This window comes from Scomber scombrus, chromosome 4 (genome assembly GCF_963691925.1).
Source record: "Scomber scombrus chromosome 4, fScoSco1.1, whole genome shotgun sequence".
Lineage (NCBI taxonomy): Eukaryota > Metazoa > Chordata > Actinopteri > Scombriformes > Scombridae > Scomber > Scomber scombrus.
In genome coordinates this window covers 27,774,229-27,795,629 of record NC_084973.1, presented here as the reverse complement: position 1 = coordinate 27,795,629, position 21,401 = coordinate 27,774,229, and the positions used below count along the sequence as shown (strand labels likewise).

The following is a 21,401-nucleotide window of genomic DNA, read 5'->3' as shown; positions in this document are numbered from 1 at the left end:
TACTGGCGTGGGCACTTGAAATCAAATTGGGCTGTATGTGGCCCTTGAACTAAAACGAGTTTGACCCCCCCTGATTTAATGAACATTGCATAACTCCACTGCAAACTCACCACTGGTGGAAAAAACTTTGCATTTTGAGAGAAATGAAAGTGAAGAGAGTTAGAAACTGAACTGATTTGTGACTCTGATGCCTGTTTGAATAGTGATGCAGATGCAGGCCTATCGCACTGATACATTTAGCGTTGACCTGTTAAAACCTCTTCCCGATGACAGACATCAACATCATCAAAGCAAGAATGGGAATGTGAGATCAGTTTTGACACAAGGACACAAAACAGTAGCAATGCTTTGGGCAAGAACCCCAAGTGCTGCATGAAAAGGCCCGGACAATCAAGCTCTGAATTATTCACCTGACCTCTCAGGCCACAAAGCCACTCCTCCTCTCATCTTACCCGATAAAACTCTGACATTTTGATTGACCTTCTAAGCTTAATAATCTCCTCCATGCACCATAATGAGTCTGGCAGACCCAACGGTTATCGATATCCAACAACAACCTTCAAGCTGTGACAGGAACTATTCACTTTTGAAAATTGGGACCCACCTTTCAAATTAATTTCGCCAAAGTTATTGAGTGAGATGGAATAACCTGATGTGACCTTTTCAGAGCTCTTGTCACTGTCGGTGAGGCTGAGGTTTAGTCACATACAAAGTGTCTAATTCATGCTTTTAAGCATTTTCATTTTGAGCAAGACAAGAAGCTGTCATCACAGTTTCGAGATCAGTGACACACTTCTTTAAATTCAGTGCAAGTTTCACTTAACACATTTGCAAAGTCTGGCACGACAACTGCTAAATGCTCTGTTACATTCAACCGCTAATCTCTACCTTTGTCTGTTTGCTGTTTTTTCTCGCTGAGAATAGCTTCCTTCTGCCTGTGGAAACATTACAGTAAAACCAAAATAATGAGCTGTTAAGATACTAAAAAGCTTGTAGAACTTGACCACTTTCTCTTTTGTTAGCATGAACATTTTTGAATTAGTGTAGCTTTAATTTAATTTTTCAAGCAAAGTTCCCCTAAATGTTTTTATGTTGGTTTTTTGGAAGATCTTTTTATGCATTATTGTCTTTAACACAGCAAACACAGATACTAAAGAAACATCTCAGCATGATGACATGTAGAGCTGTACTGTCAGTTAAAGGAGAAGTGTGTAAGATTAAGTGGCATCTAGTAGTGAGGGTGCAGATTGCAACCAACTAAATGCCCCTCACCTCACTGCCAAAACGCCAATGTCTTCGGATCTACTACATGGGTAATATCGGCCAATAGTGCCCAGGGGGGCTTTGAGCTTTTTTTGGATCCACAAAGCTTGACTCATTCTCTTGACGTTGATAATTATGGTCCAAGTATGTCCAAAATCTGATCATAATAAAATAAAAGTTGTTTGGGTGACATGAGCTTCAGTGCCCAGGGGCCCCTTGGGGTACTAATGCAGCCTTGGAAAACGCAAAACGGCCTCTCTAGAGCCAGTGTTTGGTTTGTCCGTTCTGGGCTACTGTAGAAACATGGCGGTCTCTGTGGAAGAGGACCTGCTCCCTACGTGGATATAAAGAGCTCGTTCTAAGGTAACAAAAACACATTGATTCTTATTTTCAGGTGATTATACACTAATTAAAACATACTTATGAACATTATATTACATTTCTGTCAAGTCCGTGAACTTTTCAATCAATTAGTTGCCAACAATTAAATGAATAGCCAACTCTTTTCATAATCAGTTCATTGTTTTGAGTTATTTTGAGTTAATTCTCTGGTTCCAGCCTCTCAAATATGTTCTGGTTTCTTTAGTCTTCTATGAGAGTTACATTTCTTTGGGATTCGGACTGTTGGTTGGGACAAGGCAAAACATTTCAGGATGCCTACCTTGAGCTCTGGGAAACAGTGTTTGATATTTTTAATACATTTTCTTTCCAAACAGCTAATCGACTGATCTAAAAAATAAGGAAAAAGATTGTTGCAGCCCTAATGACAACGTTCTACAAATCTGTCCAGTTGTCTTCAGGAATAAAACACCAAACAACAAAATGAATCAGCGCAAAAGTTGCACCATCATGTTCAAGCAGCCACTAGCAGACAAAAATAGAGATGATTTTAAGAACTAAAGACACTTCATTAATTTTTTTTCTTTTCTTAAAGGAGCTCCACACTTCTTTGCCACTCCCCTGTGATTTAGAGTAAACGTCTCCTTCAGCATCATCTAGAGTATCATCATACTTAGGGGAGAACAGGGTTGGTAGTCACACTTTTTACTTCTTTTACTTTCCTTTGAATTCCTCATGAACCGTATCCTGAATAGATTTTCTTTTATGGGTAGAGGAAGCCTAAAGTTTCAGGTAGAAATGGAGTGGTCTTACTCTCCTTCAGCTGATTCTGTTCAGATGTACCGTCAAATAAGTCTTGTGCATGTGTGACAACCGTCCCCATCGTGATGTTGGTAGTCACACACTATGGGTTTGGTTGATCCTGTGTTATCTTAACAGGGGAAAATCAAAACTGTAGGCAATCGTAGAAATGAATTTCATTGAAATACAACAACCTAACCCATCTCCTTCATCAAGAGAACATAAACAGGACATAAACATTCCTATAAGTGCATTTTTTATCCTTTATATAACAATTTTGTGCAGTTTCACCTCTCTGTCTGACCATTGTTTGTCTTCCTGACAAAATCCCTGGTCATTTTGCTCTCTAAAAAGAAAGAAAGGATCTCACCATATATGTACAGTCAGTTTATACATTTTCAGTTTTTAATCCTTTATCGGGCGAATGACTATATTTGGTAACTTTCCTTAAACATCCAAAATAGCCTCCCCATGTCTCTTTGTGAGGGTGCACAAACATGTAGATTTTTTATATAGAGACTTTTTGGAAAATGATTCAGCCTAAACTGACGAGGAACCATATATGGTAACTTCAATGACTTTGATTTGCAAATAAAGGGTTAACATTGTTTTAAATAAAAGTGATGATTCTACTTTATGTTTATTACTGCGATCGTATTAAGTGGTGGTGGAGTACTGGGGTGTATTATATTGACTGGTGTTCCTAATATTTTGTCCCTCTCATGTATTTTAATGGAGTGGACAAAATATTAGGAACACCATTCAATATAATGCACTCCAGTACACCACCACCACCCACTATGACCTCAATAATAAACATCAAGCAGAATTATCACCTTCCTGACAATGTCAACAAAAACTGAACATGTATAAGCTTCTTTAAGATATAATTTATGGCAGAGCTGTTGTAGTGGATAGAATAAGATTGCACAGGTTTATCTAATCAAGCGACCAGTGAGTGTATATCCCAACATGTGACAACCAACCCTGAAGATAATATGACAAAAATCCTCAAGTGCAATTTTTTTTTTGCAACCAGCAAAGCTAACAACCACATGTTGTAACATAGATAAGAGAAAAACAATCTAAACTATCAGTCTCCATACTTTTTAAAGGCAATGATAAAAGCCTAGAAGATAAACACTAAAGAGCAAAATATTTACATTTTCACATGAAAAACACTAAACATCTCATCTCAATGTCAAGTGGTTTACTCAAGAAATGACGTTGGAAGTAACATTTCACCCATATTCAGATAAGTTCAGTACCAAGTACAGCAGCCCTTCAGGGACGGAGATCTAGTGAATGTGACAACCAGCCCCGTCCTCCCCTACTGAACAGGGACTTATCAGCTCCACTACTGCAGGATATGAATGAGTACCTCAGTACTTTCCTGTACAGCGATGACGTAATTTCTCATCACTACTAAACCACAGGGTTTACTGACATTTACACGATCATAGTTTTCATAAACATCATCCTCATTATCATTTCCCCCACCAAATCTACCATCATCTTTATATATAAACACACTGAAGACAATACAGGTTTAAGCACGTATGTATGAATAGGGTGGATTAGGGTAATGTGGGACAACTAGGCTCCAGTGCATTTTTCTATTCATTAAATGATTTTAAAGTATAGAAATCATATGCAAACTGTGTAAATTAAATTGTTTAACATTAAACATGATTTGACACGAGGAACATAATAATATATGTGCCATTTTCCTTTTGAGTACAATATCTAAAAATTGTCTTCTGATTTAACAAGGAAAAACATCTCAGGGATTACATAAAGATATTAGGTGTTGGTATAACAAGTCAGAATTGCAAAAAGTGTCCCACATTACCATGATGCACCCTACAATAAGTTACAACACGTTTTGACAACTGAACTGAACTGCAATGAACAACAACAAAAGCAATATTCAGAATAATAATAATACAACTTTCTCCTTTCACCCTTCAGGGGTTCCCCTAGCAGAAAATGATGAATAATTCATTTTCACTATAATTTCGTCTATAAGTGAAACAATGACAGGCTGTGTGACTGTTTTGGTGATGGGTTTCATACACTTTCTATAATAAAACATCTAAAAGCAACTCCTGTCTTATCAAATGGGGGTCTGTGGTCTAATTTGTGTAAGTTTAGGGGTCCAAATGTAGAGAGCCACTATCCTTGAGTTCAGGTTAGAAACACAATGCCTGGAGGAAGTTTTGGACTTGAGTTTCCGCGCTCATCAACTCAGTTAAACCAGCACAAAAAAAGCCAAATATACGATGTAATTCCGTTTAGAGGAGAACAGAAGAAAGTACAGCTGAGTATTTCCCTTTCCAACTCTCCTCTTTTCTCCTCCTTTCACTCACTCTTTCACTCTTTCCGTTACTTTCTTAGTTAATGACTCCCCGGAGAGCAGCGGAGACGAGAAAAAGACAAGAAGTGTAGAGAGAAGTATAGCTCGACTGATCACTACAACTTCCTGTTCGTCTGCTCTTCTCTTTCTTTTCCATCTCTTCCCTTTTCTCCCCCCAAAAAATAGCCTAAGTTTTGATCTCGCCCCTCACCCTGTCAACCCTAATTTCCCCCCACCTTCACCTTCATCCTCCACTCTCCCCCCAGGAGGTCAGTGTGCAGTCAATGAGCGTCTTACCGTGCGTCCTGGAGAGGTGCGCTGCGTCCTGGGAATAATCAGACCAAATCTCCAAACTATTGGAACAAACGAAAGCTAATGTTTTCCTCCTGGCTTCCCACTACTCGCTTCCCCTCCCCTTCTTCATGATCTCCCCTCCTCTATTTCCTCCACTCCTCCCTCCTTCGCTCTCTCTCTCTCTTTCTCTCTCTCTCTCTCTCTCTCTCTCTCTCTCTCTCTCTCTCTCTCTCTCTCTCTCTCTCTCTCTCCATTGAACCTCCAGGGGCGCGGTGTTTGCTCCGTTGTGTTTTTTCCCCCCACAAACCTCGGTTCAGTTAAATGTTCAACTCTTAGCAAGAACAAAAACAAAACAAAAACACGGAAACAGATGTAGGAGAGAGGGTTTCAGCTCTGATAGCAGACAGACCACGTGATGTTCAGTGGTAATTAAGAAGTTTGGGTCGATTATGACCCAAAAGTTAATGAACTTATGGAAGAAAGAAGCAACCACACAAAGTTAAACTGAGTGCCTAAATAAAAGGAAGCAATGGAAGAAGTACCATTCAGATAAGTTACAGTAGTAATAACACAGGGTTATATATTACTCTACTACTATTACTGGCTATGTAGACTATTTGTCTTGATTTCTGTTTGAATCTCTTTTAACCTAGTTTTAGTCCATCTTTTATCAACTTAATCTCTTTTATTTTCATTTAACTTTTCTTTTGTCTGTTTAAAATGGATTTTAACCTAGTTTAAACTCTAACTTTTAATAAACCTTTTCTTGTATTCTCTATTATTTTCCTTATTTATCTAATCATTTTATCTATTTTCTACTTATTTTATTCAGTAAGAGTAGTATTATCAGAAGTATTATCAGGCCGCATGTTTGACATCCCTATTCTGAAATATAAATTCTTTAACAAATTTCATTAACCGTAATTGATTCATCTTTCTCAAATTTGTATTTTCAAGTTCCTTTTTATGCTCCTATTATGCTCTTATAGCTTTCTTTTTTTCTTTTTTTTTTTTTTTTCATTTTCTTGTAGGATTTTGCAGAATCTCTCTCTGCTCCCTAAAAGAGGAATCAATTTCCTGGAGACCCAAAGTAGGAAATCTCAGTTATTGGCACACCTGTAGTTCCACTCACAGTTAAAGCTCATCTAATACGACAACCCTGCAAATAATCCTACCTTTACAAAGGTCTTTATGTTTAGATTTAGTTGAAACTGGTTTAAAATGTGTTGATTATGGTCACTGTAATTTATATGTGTTAAGTGGTTGGATCGTTAAAGGCATTCATGGTCACTTTGCTGTCTGGATAATCTTATAAATGAATAATAAAAAGTGTCTTCATATTAAGCCAGCCCCCCTTAATGCCTCACAGGTCCTGCATCACTGTCACATGTCATTGTTGTACTTTATTTTTGTGTTTTTATGTCAGTGACGGTGTTGACAATGATAATTCTCATAAAACAAATATTGCATCTGAAGAGACTTCCCAGCTCGAGAAATGTTGAATAAATACTTGAAAAAAATGTAGTTTGTGTTTTCGTGTAGTCTGTGCTTTTAATGTTGAGTCCACCTCATTCATAGCTATTATTTGTATATATAAATATATAAGTTAAAGTGACTCAAATGTGTGTTTGTCTCACTCACAGATTAATTAATAACAAAAGAAGTTTTCTTTAATGTAAATTCTTATGAGAGTTTTTAGTACAAAAGATAAACACCCAACTGAAGGATACAATTCAACAAATAAATGAATAAATAAATAAATCTTCTGCTTTTGCAATAAATATTAAGATTTAAAGTTAAGGATTCACTTTTGTTGATGCAAGAGACCAAACTGGATTTTCTGACACATTTCGGGTCATAATACAGATGTCTAATAACCTGTAATTATTGTTTATGTAAATGAACATACATTTTTACAGTGTATATTAAGACCAACATGTATAAAACATTGTTAATTCATCTGTAATAATACTAATTGACCATATGATAATTATTCATATGCAGCTTGTGATTAAACTTAAATGTTAAATTGTTGATACAGTTTACATTCATTAATCTAAATCTGTATCAGTTTTTATTTATTTGATCCTAATAAAACATGACCTGAAAAGATTAAGATGTAGATGAAATGCAGCTGCAGCAGGTCTGCTAAAACAGACGCTCCTGTAGCGCCTCCTGGTGGAGAGGAGGGGAGTCTGGCTGCAGACCTCCTCTGTGGGGACGTTTCTGCCACAAGACCACAGCAAAAAATACATGCTGCTGTTAAATGTGATTCTATCGATAAATATTAAATAACTCTGCCAACATAGTGACATTAGTGTCCTGTGAATTATTTTAATGTATTTATATTAATAATTTGAAGTGATTGACTCTGCTAATGTAACAATTCCTATTTATTCAGTAATTATAGGCTATCAATATAGAAGTATTATTTAAGTATTGAATGTATTAAATTCATTCTGACAACTTAGCACATATTGATTAACTCTGTCAACATAGTGATTTATTGATTGATTCATTAACAAATATAGTTTATAGATCATTGATTTAATAAACCCTATTGCTTGAAGCCTCTCTTCATCTCTCACAGAAACAATCACATGCACTGTTCTCCTTTAATTCATCATGTCTGAGTCATAATTTCTCTTTGCAGACAGACAGACAGTGATCAGGTGTATTACATATGAAAAGCTGATCATTGATTATTGATCACACTGTTTTTGATTGTATTTACAACCTTTACAGACTCAAACCTTTATGCCTATTGATATATATAGAGAAATGTGCTTTGTGAATGTGAAATTGTATTAATGAACTAACATTAGCCACTGTTGGTTTAATAGATAACCTGACTAGATAATATTCAGTAATGACAGTGAATGCTGCTCTGTAACTTTGTCACCAGCAGATGGCGCCAACATGTCTCTCAGAGTCAAATACTTTACTGTAAACTAAAGAAAACAAATTAAACTCCATTGTACTGGTGTTTGTTTCTTTTATTTTAATTAAACAACATATTCACAATATAATTAACTCATCAAAAGACCACGAAATGTACATTTCATTAAATAGAGTTGATTCACAAAACAGTTTTTAAACATAATTGTTCTGGTGTGTGTTTCTTTTATGCTGATCATCATCTCAACATTGTAGTTTATCAATCCATGTATACACCACCAAAATGACACACACAGTCTGCAGAAGCTCTGTCAGAATTAAACACTGAATTAAAATAAAACTACATTAAAACACTTGTTTCCAAAGAATAAAACAACACATTCACAACAGAAATAACTCGTCAAAAGACTCAAGAATATAAAAATCTAAATCTGATGACTGAAACTGTCACAAAACTGAAACAATCAAAACATTCAGTACAGTGGATATATACTACTATACAATGTTGTTTGACTAAAAACAAGATGCTGATAACCAGGATAATTAACAGCTTTGATTTGTAAAGTTTGTGGCCTGATGATGTGATACAGTTTCAGCATTTTGTAGTCATGTTTTCTTGTGGATTCATCTTTATTTTGAGACACATTTTGATATCAGTGGTTTTAGCATCACCAGATTGTCCAACACTGAAAAAAGGGAAGAGTTTCTCAGTGAAAGTGTCTTTGTGAGTGTAGATGTGAGTCTCGTCTTCAGGGTCATAGAAGGACACCTTCCCCCTGTCATAGTCCAGCTGGACTCTGATCCTCTGGAGACTCTTCTTCTCTGTGACAGTCTTACCAAGACCATTAATGTATTTTCCGCTGCGATGCCTTAAACAACAGAATCTAGATTTTGGTGAAGCATTTATCTTTCCCTTCCTGTCAACTGGCTCTTTAGTAAAACCTACAGTCCAGTCAGGATTGTCTCCCACCTCCACCTCCCAGCTGTGTTTCCCTGAGTTGTTAAAACGCATTTACGGTGTTTACAGTGACTGTAAATTATTCTTATAACGGTCTGTTAATGCTAATTTCCGACAAAACTTTATTTCCCTTTGACATCCACTTTCTGTAAGCTTATATTTTGACAGTGCTTTTTAAAAAAAAGTTTTGGATCCTTTATTTTGAAGCTGGTGTGAGTGCAGGTGTTTATTTGTATGAATATGTTACTTCTTTGATAATCAAGCGCCTATCTGGCATGGGAACAGGATATTGTGAGTTTTATTGTATTTTATTAATGTATTATATGCAATGTTGTATTATAAATTATGTATTATGTCTTGTAATATTTGTCCTTAAAGTTTATGGTTGAACATAAATAAAAAGCTTCATGAAACATCAGTATGCTTAACCATCGTCTGGCTGGGGTTCAATACATTCACTGTATTTTATGACTCTGTGAGACATTAGATCACTCATATTTCACGGCCTCACCTGCTTCAAAGGCAGGACTGAACCATTTCTTTTAAATACAGAGGCTTTGGATGCGTATTTTTTTGCCAATAACAAGAAAAATAAACTCTCAGTTTAATGAGTATACAGGAAATAAAATATTCTATTAATGTCTATTAATGATGAATGATGATAGGTCAATAAAAACAATACCACATTTTCTACTAATTTTTTAGGACCCTTGTTAAAATCATCCTCCCACACTGTTGCTAGTGTCAGTCACACTGACGTCACTGATTTGTAGTTGAATAGTGAAATGTTTGTGGGAAGAAATACGACTCAAAATTATCTAGATACTATCCTGTCAGCTGAGATGTATTGTAACGCAGGGAGAAAAATGATGAAGATTAAACTCAGAACTAATCTGTAACTTGGAAAACAGAGTTTTAATGATGATGGTACAGCAGCACAGACGATGTGAGCCTCTTCAGAGCCAAAAAGGCTTTTGTCAAAGATATAATCTAATGTGTATATTGATTTTCTTTCTACAACGATTTAGATATTCATGCTTTATTAAACAAATTATCAAGTGCCACAGAATTGGCTTTTTTTTCTTCAAAATTCGAATACAGTGTTGTACTGTTGATCAAATAATAATATGTATGGAAAAAAGAGACAGAGTGGAAATAAAATATACAATGTACAAAATGTCTCCATCTTGTGGCTGTAACAGGAACAACAACATGTCCATGCTATATTCTGTACACATGGCTCAGAGCTGACTGAATAAACCTGCTCATTAGATCTTTTGTGAACATTTTAACTCTGCTTGCAACTGTGACAACAAATCAGATCTGTCGAAGAACAAAAGAACAAATAATAATCAATCAGAGTCAGAATTATTTTTAGACACTGAACAACTGAGACTCTGTTTAAAGTGTAAGAAATTAAATTTAAACATGATCAAATCTGAAATAATTGAAGTTTAATTACAATGAAAGTTTTAAAAATCCGTCCAAACTGTATAATTTGTACAGTCATTACAGTGTATATTTTATCTACATAAATGTGTTGTCTGAATAAAAACAAAATGCTACTAACCAGGTTTAACAGTTATAATAAAAACAGTTTTGATTTGTATCTTTATAAATGTTCAACCACAGATGATGTAATACAGTCTCAGTAATACAGTGATGCTGTTTTTTTCTGTATCAACCTTTATTTATCTTGATAATGTGATATAAATAGATATTGAAGTCAGAATAGTTTTGTTAGGCTTTAAAAGTGACTCTACTATTAAAAACAATTATTGAGGTTCACATCTGTCTGTTTTTTACTTAAAAAACAGTTTGGATCATTTGTTTCATTGAGCAACAACATTTCAGTGACCCTCAATATGAAATCAAATCTGCTTCAGACAAAAGATAAAATAATACAAATAAAAACAAAAAAATCAAAATGTTGATAACACAAACCTTCCTGAAAATCACAGTTAAATCTTAATTTGACATATTTTGATATCAGTGGTCAGATAGAGACAGAGGGTTGCGGTGTTTGGGTTCAGAATGACAAGACAGGACAGGCTCTTATATCTGTTATTTGTCAAAGTTAAATTTACTCAATTTGTGTTTATCTCACTTACAGATTAACTAATAACAAAAGAATTAAATAAAACAAAGTAAATTATTATGAGAGTTTGTAGTGCAAAAGATAAACACCAAACTGAACAACACAATTTAACAGATAAATGAATAAATAAATCTTCTGCTTTTGCAATAAATATTAAGATTGAAATTTAAGGATTCATTTTTGCAAGAGAACAGACTGGATTTTCTGACACAATTTCACAATTGTTAACTCATCTGTAATAATACTAATTGAATGTTATATACAGCATTACCATATAAGAATTATCCATATGCAGCATGTGATTAAACTTAAATGTTAAATTGTTAATACACTTTACATTCATTAAGATAAATCTGTGCAATGGGACAATGTATTTATTATTTATGTATTTATTTGTTCCATCCTACTAAAACATGACTAAAAAAGATTAAAGATGTGGATGAAATGCAGCTGCAGTAGGTCTGCCATAACAGACGCTCCTGTAGCGCGTCATGTTGGGGAGGAGGGGAGTCTGGCTGCAGACTTCCTCTGTGGGGACGTTTCTGGCAGAGACTCCTCTCTCAGACCAAGACCACAGCAAAAATTACATACTGCTGTTAAATGAGATTTTTAATGATAAATATTAAATAACAGAGAAATCTCAGTTTGACAGATTTTGATATCAGTAGTTTTAGCATCACCAGCTGATACAATACAGAAAAAAGGGAAGAGTTTCTCAGTGAAAGTGTGTCTGTGAGTGTAGATGTGAGTCTCTTCTTCGGGGTCGTAGAATGACACCTCCCCCCTGTCATAGTCCAGCTGGACTCTGATTCTCTGGAGACTCTTCTTCACTATAACAGTCTCTCCTAGACTATTAGAGTATCTTCCATTGTGGTGCCATAAACACCAGATTCCATATTTTGGTGAAACAAATATCTTTCCCTTTCTGTCAACTGACTCTTTAACCAAACCCACAAGCCAGATAGGATGGTCTCCCACCTCCACCTCCCAGCTGTGTTTCCCTGAGCTGAATCCCTCAGAGCCCAGAACAATGGGAGAGTTAGTGTTTCTCTCTGGATTATCAGGGAGTTGCTGTTTTGTGTCTCCTTTTCTCACACTGGACAGATCATCAGACAGACAGAGCCATCCACTGGCAGTGTTTGGGTCCAGAATGACAGGACTGAAGTGGACCTTCTCCTTCATCTTCTCCCAGACTCTGAAGGACAGGTTGCCCAGGTGTTTGGCCTCATCTATCAGCGCTCCTGAGACCAGCTGTGGATCTGACAGTGAGCTCTGGGCTCTGGCTCTGGTCTGAGTGGGTTTATAACTGCTGAGGAATGACATGTTGTGTTTCTGCAGGTCTTCTTCAACAGCAGAGATACTGTCTGACAGAGAGGAGATCTGCTCCTGAATCCTCTTCATCTCTCTGCTCATAGTCTTCCCCTTCTGCTCCTCTTCCTCCCTCAGAGCTGCCAGTCTGGACTCCTCTTCCTCTTTCAGGAACTGGTGGAGCTTGTTGAACTCTTCTTTGATCTGCTTCTCTGTGGACAACAGCTGCTTCTTGGAGTGTTCGATCATTTCATTGTATGTTTCCTCCACTTGTTTGTATTTGTTCCTCTTGTTCTGTAGAGGCTTTAAGTCAGATTTCAGCTGGTCCTTCAGGTCACTGACTGCTTGTTCTACAGGAACCACCCTGTGACCGTGGTGGAGAGAAACCTCACAGACAGGACACATAACTCTCTGTTCATCTTTACAGAACAATTTAGGCTCTTCTTGATGTTTGCTACACACCACCTCCATCTTCTTTTCTCTTTTTTCTGTCTCAGATGATCCAGCTTTCTGTGTCTGAGCAAATGAGTCAGCTAGTTCCTTCAGTGGAAAGCTCACATCTGGATCTTCTTTTGAAGATTTTCTTTTACAAATGGGACAGTTTTTGTTTTTAGCTTGTTTCCAAAATTTCTGCAGACAGCTTGAACAGAAGCTGTGGCTGCAGCTCAGAGACACAGGATCTCTGAAAGTCTCTGAACACACATGGCAGCACAGGTTACTTTCGAAAAGAGCATCTTTCTGAGCCATTTTCTCTGTTTTCCAAATTATTTTCAAAGAAAGACTCACCGATTTTTAATTTCCAGGTTGTTTGTTACAGTCCTCCAAATGAGCTTTGTTCAGTCAGAGATCCCAACCCTGTAATGGCGTTGTGGCTCTGTTCAAAATGTCAGAATCAGCATTCAGCTTCACCCCACCTCTTTTATTGGTTAATCATTAATGGTAATAAAAGCTACTTTCTGCTTTTATTACCAAGAGATAGAAGAAGGTGTGTCCTAAAACCTGTGCACCTTGTCCTTAAGACATAAAAGTGTATGGTTTATTATGGGCAGTGACAAAAATCTAAACATAGAGACAGGAATGTTAAGATTTTTATCCCACTAATGTAGCAGATGTGTACTGCAAAGTTAAATACACTTCAGGTCACAGTGAAGACAGAGAAACTGTTGGAAGAAAACAAATGATTTAAACACACTGATAATAGACTCTCAAGATGATATTTATTTACTAAATGATGTGAGGAAACATTAATGAGATGTGTTTGTGACTTTTTCTGTATTTGTGTTCAGTTATAATTTTCTTAGTTGATATATTATTTTTCTATATTCAAATAGATTAAAATTGATTTTTAGCTGGTTACACTCATTTACTCGTCTTTGGATTCTGTGTGATATGTTTTATTAGCCTGCTCCTACCCTTATGACTCTAAGATGCATCGGTGCATTGTGATACACAATTATCATGTACTTCCTTATGGTTTGTGGGTTTTTTGTTGTTGTTTTATTATTTTCATCCACCTCTTTTATTGGTGAGTCATTAACAGTAATAAAAGCTGATTTCTGCTTTTATTACCAACAGATAGAAGATGATGTGTCCTAAAACCTGTGCACCTTGTCCTTAAGACATTAAAGTTTATTCGGGACAGTGTCAGAAAACACAGACAGGAAGGTTAAGATGTTTATCCCACTAATGTAGCAGAGTACTGCATCACAAAGTTAAATACACTTTAGGTCACAGTGAAGACAGAGGAACTGCTGCAAATTACAAAAAACGTGACATTTATTTACTGTATGATGTGAGGAAACATTAATGAGGTATGTTTGTAAGTGTCTCTGTTCACAAACCATATTTAATTTTTAGGGTGGAGCAGACAATGTCAGCGTTATCAGTGTTTTCTCTGGTTATTATATCTCATTCACTCATCTTTGGACTCGTCTTTTGTGACATTTTTTATTTGCCTGGTCCTGTCTCTTGGACTCTAAGATGCATCAGTGCATTGTGATACACAGAGTAGTTCTCATGTACTTCTTTATGATATGTGCTTTTCTAGCATTTAAAAAACTAAAAAATAATGCATAGTTTGACAGAATTAATAGAAATCAAATCATTGTCATTTCAAAAACCCTAAAATACTAAATACTGTTTCTGTCCTCACTCAAGGTGTGCCAATGCAAGTATTTCTGTTCAGAGATGATCAAGCATAAATTATATTTCAATAGGAAAACAATATAGTATTTACTGATTTACCTCTCAGTACTTCATGCACAGTACACAGTATGAATGTGAAAAATGTTTTCAATTGAATACAAAAGTACAGTTTTCACAGTTTTCTGCCAAACAAGAAACAAAGAGACAATACACAGATATAAATTCACTGAAGTGTTGACCTCAATATCAATCAGTAATTATTTATCACAAATGAATGTTTGTCCTGACAGTTCAAAACATTTTGTACCATTTTTAAATACATAAACGTTCCCCTAAATACACTTAATCTCACTTTTTAAATTTCTCATTCAAATGTATTAATGAGTTTAGCTGCACTCAGTGTTTCCAAAACTTCAAACCAGTCTCACATCAAAATGTATCACAGCTCCATTGGTCCACAGTGCAAAACGTAGCCATCTCACAATTTGGGCTCAAACATTGTGTGATGGGTAGGTATATATCTTCTGCCCTATTTCTTTCTATGGGCAACCCAGTATCTCAGCCGCAGAGACTGTAGACAACTACGAGCAGAAGATTTGAGACAAAAAAAATGTTTTCTCTTTTTATTCCTCACAACAAGTAACGGTCACTGACGGTCATGGGTAGGCTAATGTATTGTCCGAAACAGCAAAAACAAAACGTATTTCTCAGAATCGAAAGTGAAATAATTAAAAGCGATGGTCATAACATTCACCCAGCATTTCAGCAGGAACATACCTGCGTGTCAGCCTGACTCGGTTTATGTAATTATATTAATTATTTTTTTGATGTTGGAGAATTTATTGCTGTTTTTTTCTTTTCCCCAAATGTTCTCATTCAGTTATACTTTCATAGATTTTCCTGTTCAGGGTCACAGAAGGACTTGAGTCTGTCCCAGTACACAATGGTTACAACAACATCATCATTAGATTAACAGCTGAAAAGCAAATATGAAAGGTTGAAATTTTCTTTCACTAGCAAGGACCACACCAACAATAAGATGCGCTTAAAGGATTTATTAAGAAAAACAATGGATGAGCATGGTTCCTCTGGTTGCTTACTCCGTTGTGGGCACGCATATAGGAAGTCCACCGTAGAACTCTGGCAGTGAAGACCCTCTCAGGGCCCTATGAAAGAGAGGAAGAAACAGGAAGAGAGAAATAGGAGGGGGGGTGAGGGGGACATAATAAAAAAGAATGCTTTGATTTGTACCCCTATAAAAGTTCACCTCAAATGCTGCAATAGAGTCTAATTAATACAGTGATGCTTTTTTTTCCTTGGTCATCTTTGTTTACCTTGATAATGTGAAAAAATTTAGTGACCCTCAAAATCAAATGAAATCTGCTTTAAACTAAAGAAAAATAATTATAAAAAAGTAAAATCAAAAATGTTGATAACACAAACCTTCCTGAACATCACAGAGAAATCGCAGTTTGACAGATTTTAATATCAGTGGTTTTAGCATCACCAGATGGTCCAACGTTAAAATAAGGGAAGAGTTTCTCAGTGAAAGTGTCTCTGTGAATGTAGACACGAGTCTCGTCTTCAGGGTCGTAGAAGGACACCTCCCCCCTGTCATAGTCCAGCTGGACTCTGATCCTCTGGAGACTCTTCTTCACTCTGACAGTCTCACCAACAACATCAGTGTATTCTCCTCTGCGATATGTGAAACACCAAACTCCATAGGCAGGCGTAGCCAATCTCTTTCCCCTCCTGGAAACGGACCCTTTAGCCAAACCCACATTCCAGCTAGGATGGTCTCCCACCTCCACCTCGAAGCTGTGTTTCCCTGAGCTGAAGCCCTCAGAGCCCAGAACATTGGAATAATTCATGTGTCTCTCTGGATTAGCAGGGAACTGCTGCTTAATTTCTCCATCTCTCACACTGGTCAGACCATCAGACATAAAGAGCCATCGGCTGGCAGTGTTTGGGTCCAGAATGACAGGACTGAAGTGGACCTTCTCCTTCATCTTCTCCCAGACTCTGAAGGACAGGTTGCCCAGGTGTTTGGCCTCATCTATCAGCGCTCCTGAGACCAGCTGTGGATCTGACAGTGAGCTCTGGGCTCTGGCTCTGGTCTGAGTGGGTTTATAACTGCTGAGGAATGACACGTTGTGTTTCTGCAGGTCTTCTTCAACAGCAGAGATACTGTCTGACAGAGAGGAGATCTGCTCCTGAATCTTCTTCACCTCTCTGCTCATAGTTTTCCTTTTCTGCTCCTCTTCCTCCCTCAGAGCTGTCAGTCTGGACTCCTCTTCCTCTTGGAGGAACTGGTGGAGCTTGTTGAACTCTGCTCTGATCTGCTTCTCTGTGGACAACAGCTGCTTCTTGGAGTGTTGAATCATTTCAATGTATGTATCCTCCACTTGTTCATATTTGTCCCTCTTTTCCTGTAGAGGCTTTAAGTCAGATTTCAGCTGGTCCTTCAGGTCACTGACTGCTTGTTCTACAGGAACAACATTGTGACCGTGGTGGAGAGAAACCTCACAGACAGGACACACAGCTCTCTGTTCATCCTCACAGAACAATATAGGCTCTACCTGATGTTTGATACACACCACCTCCACCATCTTTTCTTCTTTTTCCGTCTCAGATGATCCAGCTTTCTGTCTCCCAGCAAATGAGTCAGCTAGTTCCTTCAGTGTGAACTTCACCCCAGGATCTTCTTTTGAAGGTTTTATTTTACAAATGGGACAGTTTTTGTTTTTAGCTTTTTCCCAGAATTTCTGCAGACATCTTGAACAAAAGCTGTGGCTGCAGCTCAGAAACACAAGATCTCTGAAAGTCTCTGTACACATATTGCAGTTCAGGAAACCTTCTAAAAGAGCAGCTTTCTCAGCCATTTGCTTTGTTGTCTAAATGATCTTTCAAGAGTCAGACTAACCAAGTTACTGTCACTTCACTTGATCACTTCAAATTCTTCAAATGTGTTATTTCCAGCAGAGATCTCACACCCTGTAATGGCGTCTCAGCTCTGATCTACTATGTCTAAATTTACTTCTCACCTTTATGTTCAACTGACAGGCAGGAAACACTGCTATGTAGCTTTGCCACCACCAGGTGGTGTTGTCAGGACATCTTTCAGAGGTGAATATTTTTTCTTCATTCATTAAAGCAAAACGTGCTTGTACAGGCAAGAGACTGACACTAAACCAGTTTTTTTAACATTTTAATTTTACCCAACTGTAATTGTTCTGGTTACATGGAAGTGTGTTTATTTCATTCAGTTTCATTTGATTTCTGCTCCAAAATATTAATTAAACCCCCATTTGACATTTATAATCTTGTACAAATTATCTAAATAACGTTTCATATTTCTGTCCACCAGTTGTTGTTTTTATATAGTTGTTTACTATTCAGCAACTTATAATATTCAACTTTTTATTCAAAGAACAAGGAGGAGTTTGAATGAAAATGAGTCAGGAATGTTTAGTTTACATTTTAAAATAACATCAGAAACATGTAGGCTATAAATACAAAAATACATCATACGAGTAAGTAAAATGTAGTTCAGACTGAATTTGTTAAATAGTAAAATATCTGTAAAGTTTCTAATCACACACTTCAGGATTATGATATATCTATAACATAGAAACAAGACTTGTCAATATGACAGTCTTTGAGCTGTCTGGTTTTGTTGTAACTCCTCCAACATGGCAGCATGTATCTTACAAACTGCAGGAACTGTTCTTCAAACTCTCACTAACATGTTTCTGTTTGGTCATTTGTTTCAATAGGCTAAATGCTCCGAAATATAAATATTACAGTGATCTCTTTTATGAGTCTGTCCAAAGAGAAAATCACCTCTGAACAATGAACTTCGATCATATTGCACAACATTGAATTCAAGGCTTTTCAGTCACATGACTATGAAAAATATCGATCCGCTGCCGACTCGGAGACAAACAGACTGTTAATGTGCTGTACAACACCTCTCCACTGTGAGTAAAACATGAATTATTGTCATTGAATGAAGATGTTGTCACTCTGCATCACATATTCACAACAAAGTGTAAACTGAACATGTTGATGAGTTTTAAACCAGCCCTTCAGACTGCAGATATCCCAACATGTACAGACACAGACACATGCTGATGTTTTACTTGTTTATCTCTCTGCAGAATAAATAGAAGAGTTGTGGAGAACATGTGCATAGGAGTGGATTCATTTCATATCAGAGTAGTGGCGCAAGCATGTCAGATACGACAGATGTTCAGTCCCATAAAATGTCATATTCTAAGTAAAAAGTTACAAGAAATTGTGAACCCTGCTGCTAGCCCACTACATCTGACGTGACTGAATATATTATGTTGATTATTACAACAACAACAGTTAAGCTGCTGGAAGATTTCAAAATGTTAAAGAGACAAAAATTTCAACTGTCTACAACTCTGTTTTCTCAAATGATCTGTTCCACGTCTTTTAAATATCAATGAACTCCAAATTCTGTTGGATCAGAAAGCAAATATTAGACAGTCTGCAGTGTTCTTGTAGTACTCGAGATGGGTCTTAAGGTCTTGGTCTTGTCTCGGAATCGACCGCATTTTTACTCGGTCTTAAACTAGTTAGACTCAGGATTTTTTTCTCAAGACCAGTAAAGACACCTTTCATTTTTTTTCTTTCAATTTTTGAACAGACTTCGAGATAACACCGTCGTTTTCAGATTCAGATGATTGAGGCGGAGCTGCAAGGTTGGGTGGAGGTGTGTGGCGAAGTTTGTTAATGCTGTTGAACGGGTTAGGTGGTCTTGACTACAACACTACTACAGTGAACACTGATACCTTCCTGATCACAGTTTTACATGTGAAGTCAACCTGTTAAAGTTGAACCTCTTCTTTGTTTTTATGACTCCAGCTTCACCTCAAAGATGATCCAATTCAGACTGATGACAATGGCTGCACTGCTCTGCTCTCTTCTCAGTGCTGATGGAGGGAAAGTCCTTGTTTTCCCTGCGGATGGAAGCCACTGGGTCAACATGAAGGTTCTCATCCAAGAGCTCCATTCCAGAGGTCACAACATCACAGTGATCAAACCCAAAACCAGTGGGTACATCAAAGCAGAGTCCCATCAGTACCAGTCAATCACCCTCGATGTTGTTCCTGGATTTGATGTGAACGAAATGAATAATTTCACAACAAAAACGCTGCAGCTCCGGCGTGAGCTCCAAATTTCACCTTCAGCTTACATCAAAACTGCAGCAGAGTTTTTTAAGATGGTAGATAATATTCACAAAGCTGTGGTTGATAACATGCAAAAGATTTTTGAGGATGCTAAACTGATGCAGTTCTTCCAAGAGGCCGAATATGATGTTCTTCTGACTGACCCTTGCTTCGGTGGAGGGGTTCTTCTGGCTCATCGGTTGGGTCTGCCTCTGGTCTTCAATGTACGATGGACAATCATGGAAGATGGACATTACACAGTTGCCCCCTCACCTCTCTCATATGTTCCCATAGCAGGCAGTGAACTGACTGATAAGATGAGTTTTTGGCAAAGGATGAAAAATGTTTTTTTCTCATTAATAATACTTAATAACCGCAATATGATAAAAGAGACTCACTACACACCATTTGTCCACCGTCACTTTGGTCCTGATGTCCACTATGATGAGCTCGTTCAGGCAGCAGATATTTGGCTGATGAGAACTGACTTCACCTTTGAGTTCCCTCGTCCAACCATGCCTAACATTGTGTACATGGGTGGGTTTCAGTGTAAACCCTCCAAAGCGCTTCCTCAAGATCTGGAGGACTTTGTCCAGAGCTCTGCGGAGCACGGTGTCATTATTATGAGTTTGGGGACCTTGGTGGGGAATCTCCCTGAGGATATAGCAGAAGATGTGGCTGCTGCTTTTGCACAGTTACCTCAGAAAGTCATCTGGAGGCATACTGGAAAGAGACCATCCACCCTGGGAAACAACACCTTGCTGGTGGACTGGCTGCCACAAAATGACCTCTTAGGACACCCAAAGACAAGATTGTTTGTGGCCCACGGAGGCACCAACGGACTTCAAGAGGCCATCTACCATGGAGTTCCCATCATCGGCCTTCCTCTGGTGTTTGATCAGCACGATAACCTGTTCAGAATGAGAGCGAAGGGTGTTGCCAGAGTGCTGGACATCGGCACATTGAACAAAGACAACTTCCTGGAGGTGTTGAAGGTGGTGCTTTACGAGCCGTCCTACAGGAAGAACATTCAGGAGCTCTCCAGGCTGCACAGAGACCAGCCCATGAAGCCTCTGGACCGAGCCATGTTCTGGATCGAGTTTGTCATGAGACACAAGGGTGCTGCTCACTTAAAGACCAACTCCTACAAAATGTCCTGGATTCAGTACCACTGCATAGATGTAATCACACTGTTGCTAGCATTAGTCATGCTGATGTCACTGATTTGTATTTTAATTGTGAAATGTTTGTGGCATGAAGTATTTGGTGGGAAGAAATACAACCCAAAATAATCTAGATAATATCTTCTCACAGAGAACACAGAGAGAAAGATGATGAAGATATAATAAACTCAGTACTAATCTGTAACTTGGACAACCAAGTTTTAATGGTGATGGTACAGCAGCACATAATGTGAGCCTCTTCAGAGCTGAAAAGGCTTTTGGCAGAGATATCATTCCTATGAGGATTTTCTTTTACAAATGGAACAGTTTTTGTTTTTAGTGTCTGAACACACATGGCAACTCAGGAAACGTTAAAAAAGAGTATCTTTCTCATACATTCATGTTTTATACGCAATATTTTCCTTACTCCATCTTAGAGTAACATCATATTTGAAATAATCACTCCTTTTACTTTACTCTCATTTAAAGTAACTAAAATGTATTCATAAAATACGGTCACTGTTGGAAGCCTAGCATGTTGAAAATGAAATATGCAACCAACAGCAGTGTTATCAAATCC

The 21,401-nt window shown here is 37.5% G+C and overlaps 3 protein-coding genes across 3 annotated transcripts in view; 1 reads left to right on the top strand and 2 right to left on the bottom strand.

Annotated features, from left to right (window-relative positions):
* Window positions 1-5,191, bottom strand: part of LOC133979089 (phospholipid-transporting ATPase ID-like) — a 49,932-nt gene extending 44,741 nt beyond the window's left edge. The window contains exon 1 of the mRNA XM_062417525.1: window positions 5,057-5,191. The gene's annotated coding sequence lies outside the window, so the exon portion shown is untranslated. The remainder of the gene's footprint in view (window positions 1-5,056) is intronic.
* Window positions 5,192-11,616: 6,425 nt separating this feature from the next.
* LOC133979414 (nuclear factor 7, ovary-like) lies at window positions 11,617-13,062 on the bottom strand. The gene has a single exon (XM_062417924.1). It carries the CDS (start codon window positions 13,060-13,062, stop codon window positions 11,617-11,619), a length of 1,446 nt encoding a protein of 481 aa, XP_062273908.1.
* A 5,299-nt stretch (window positions 13,063-18,361) lies between these two features.
* Window positions 18,362-21,401, top strand: LOC133978564 (UDP-glucuronosyltransferase 2B17-like). The gene is made up of 2 exons (XM_062416825.1): window positions 18,362-18,440; window positions 19,354-21,401. Exon 2 carries the CDS (start codon window positions 19,367-19,369, stop codon window positions 20,948-20,950), a length of 1,584 nt encoding a protein of 527 aa, XP_062272809.1. The 5' UTR covers window positions 18,362-18,440; window positions 19,354-19,366; the 3' UTR covers window positions 20,951-21,401.

Bases quoted from the DNA above. Each gene is read 5' to 3' on its own strand.
- LOC133979414 (XM_062417924.1), bottom strand. From the start codon at position 13,062: ATGGCTCAGAAAGATGCTCTTTTCGAAAGTAACCTGTGCTGCCATGTG.
- LOC133978564 (XM_062416825.1), top strand. From the start codon at position 19,367: ATGATCCAATTCAGACTGATGACAATGGCTGCACTGCTCTGCTCTCTT.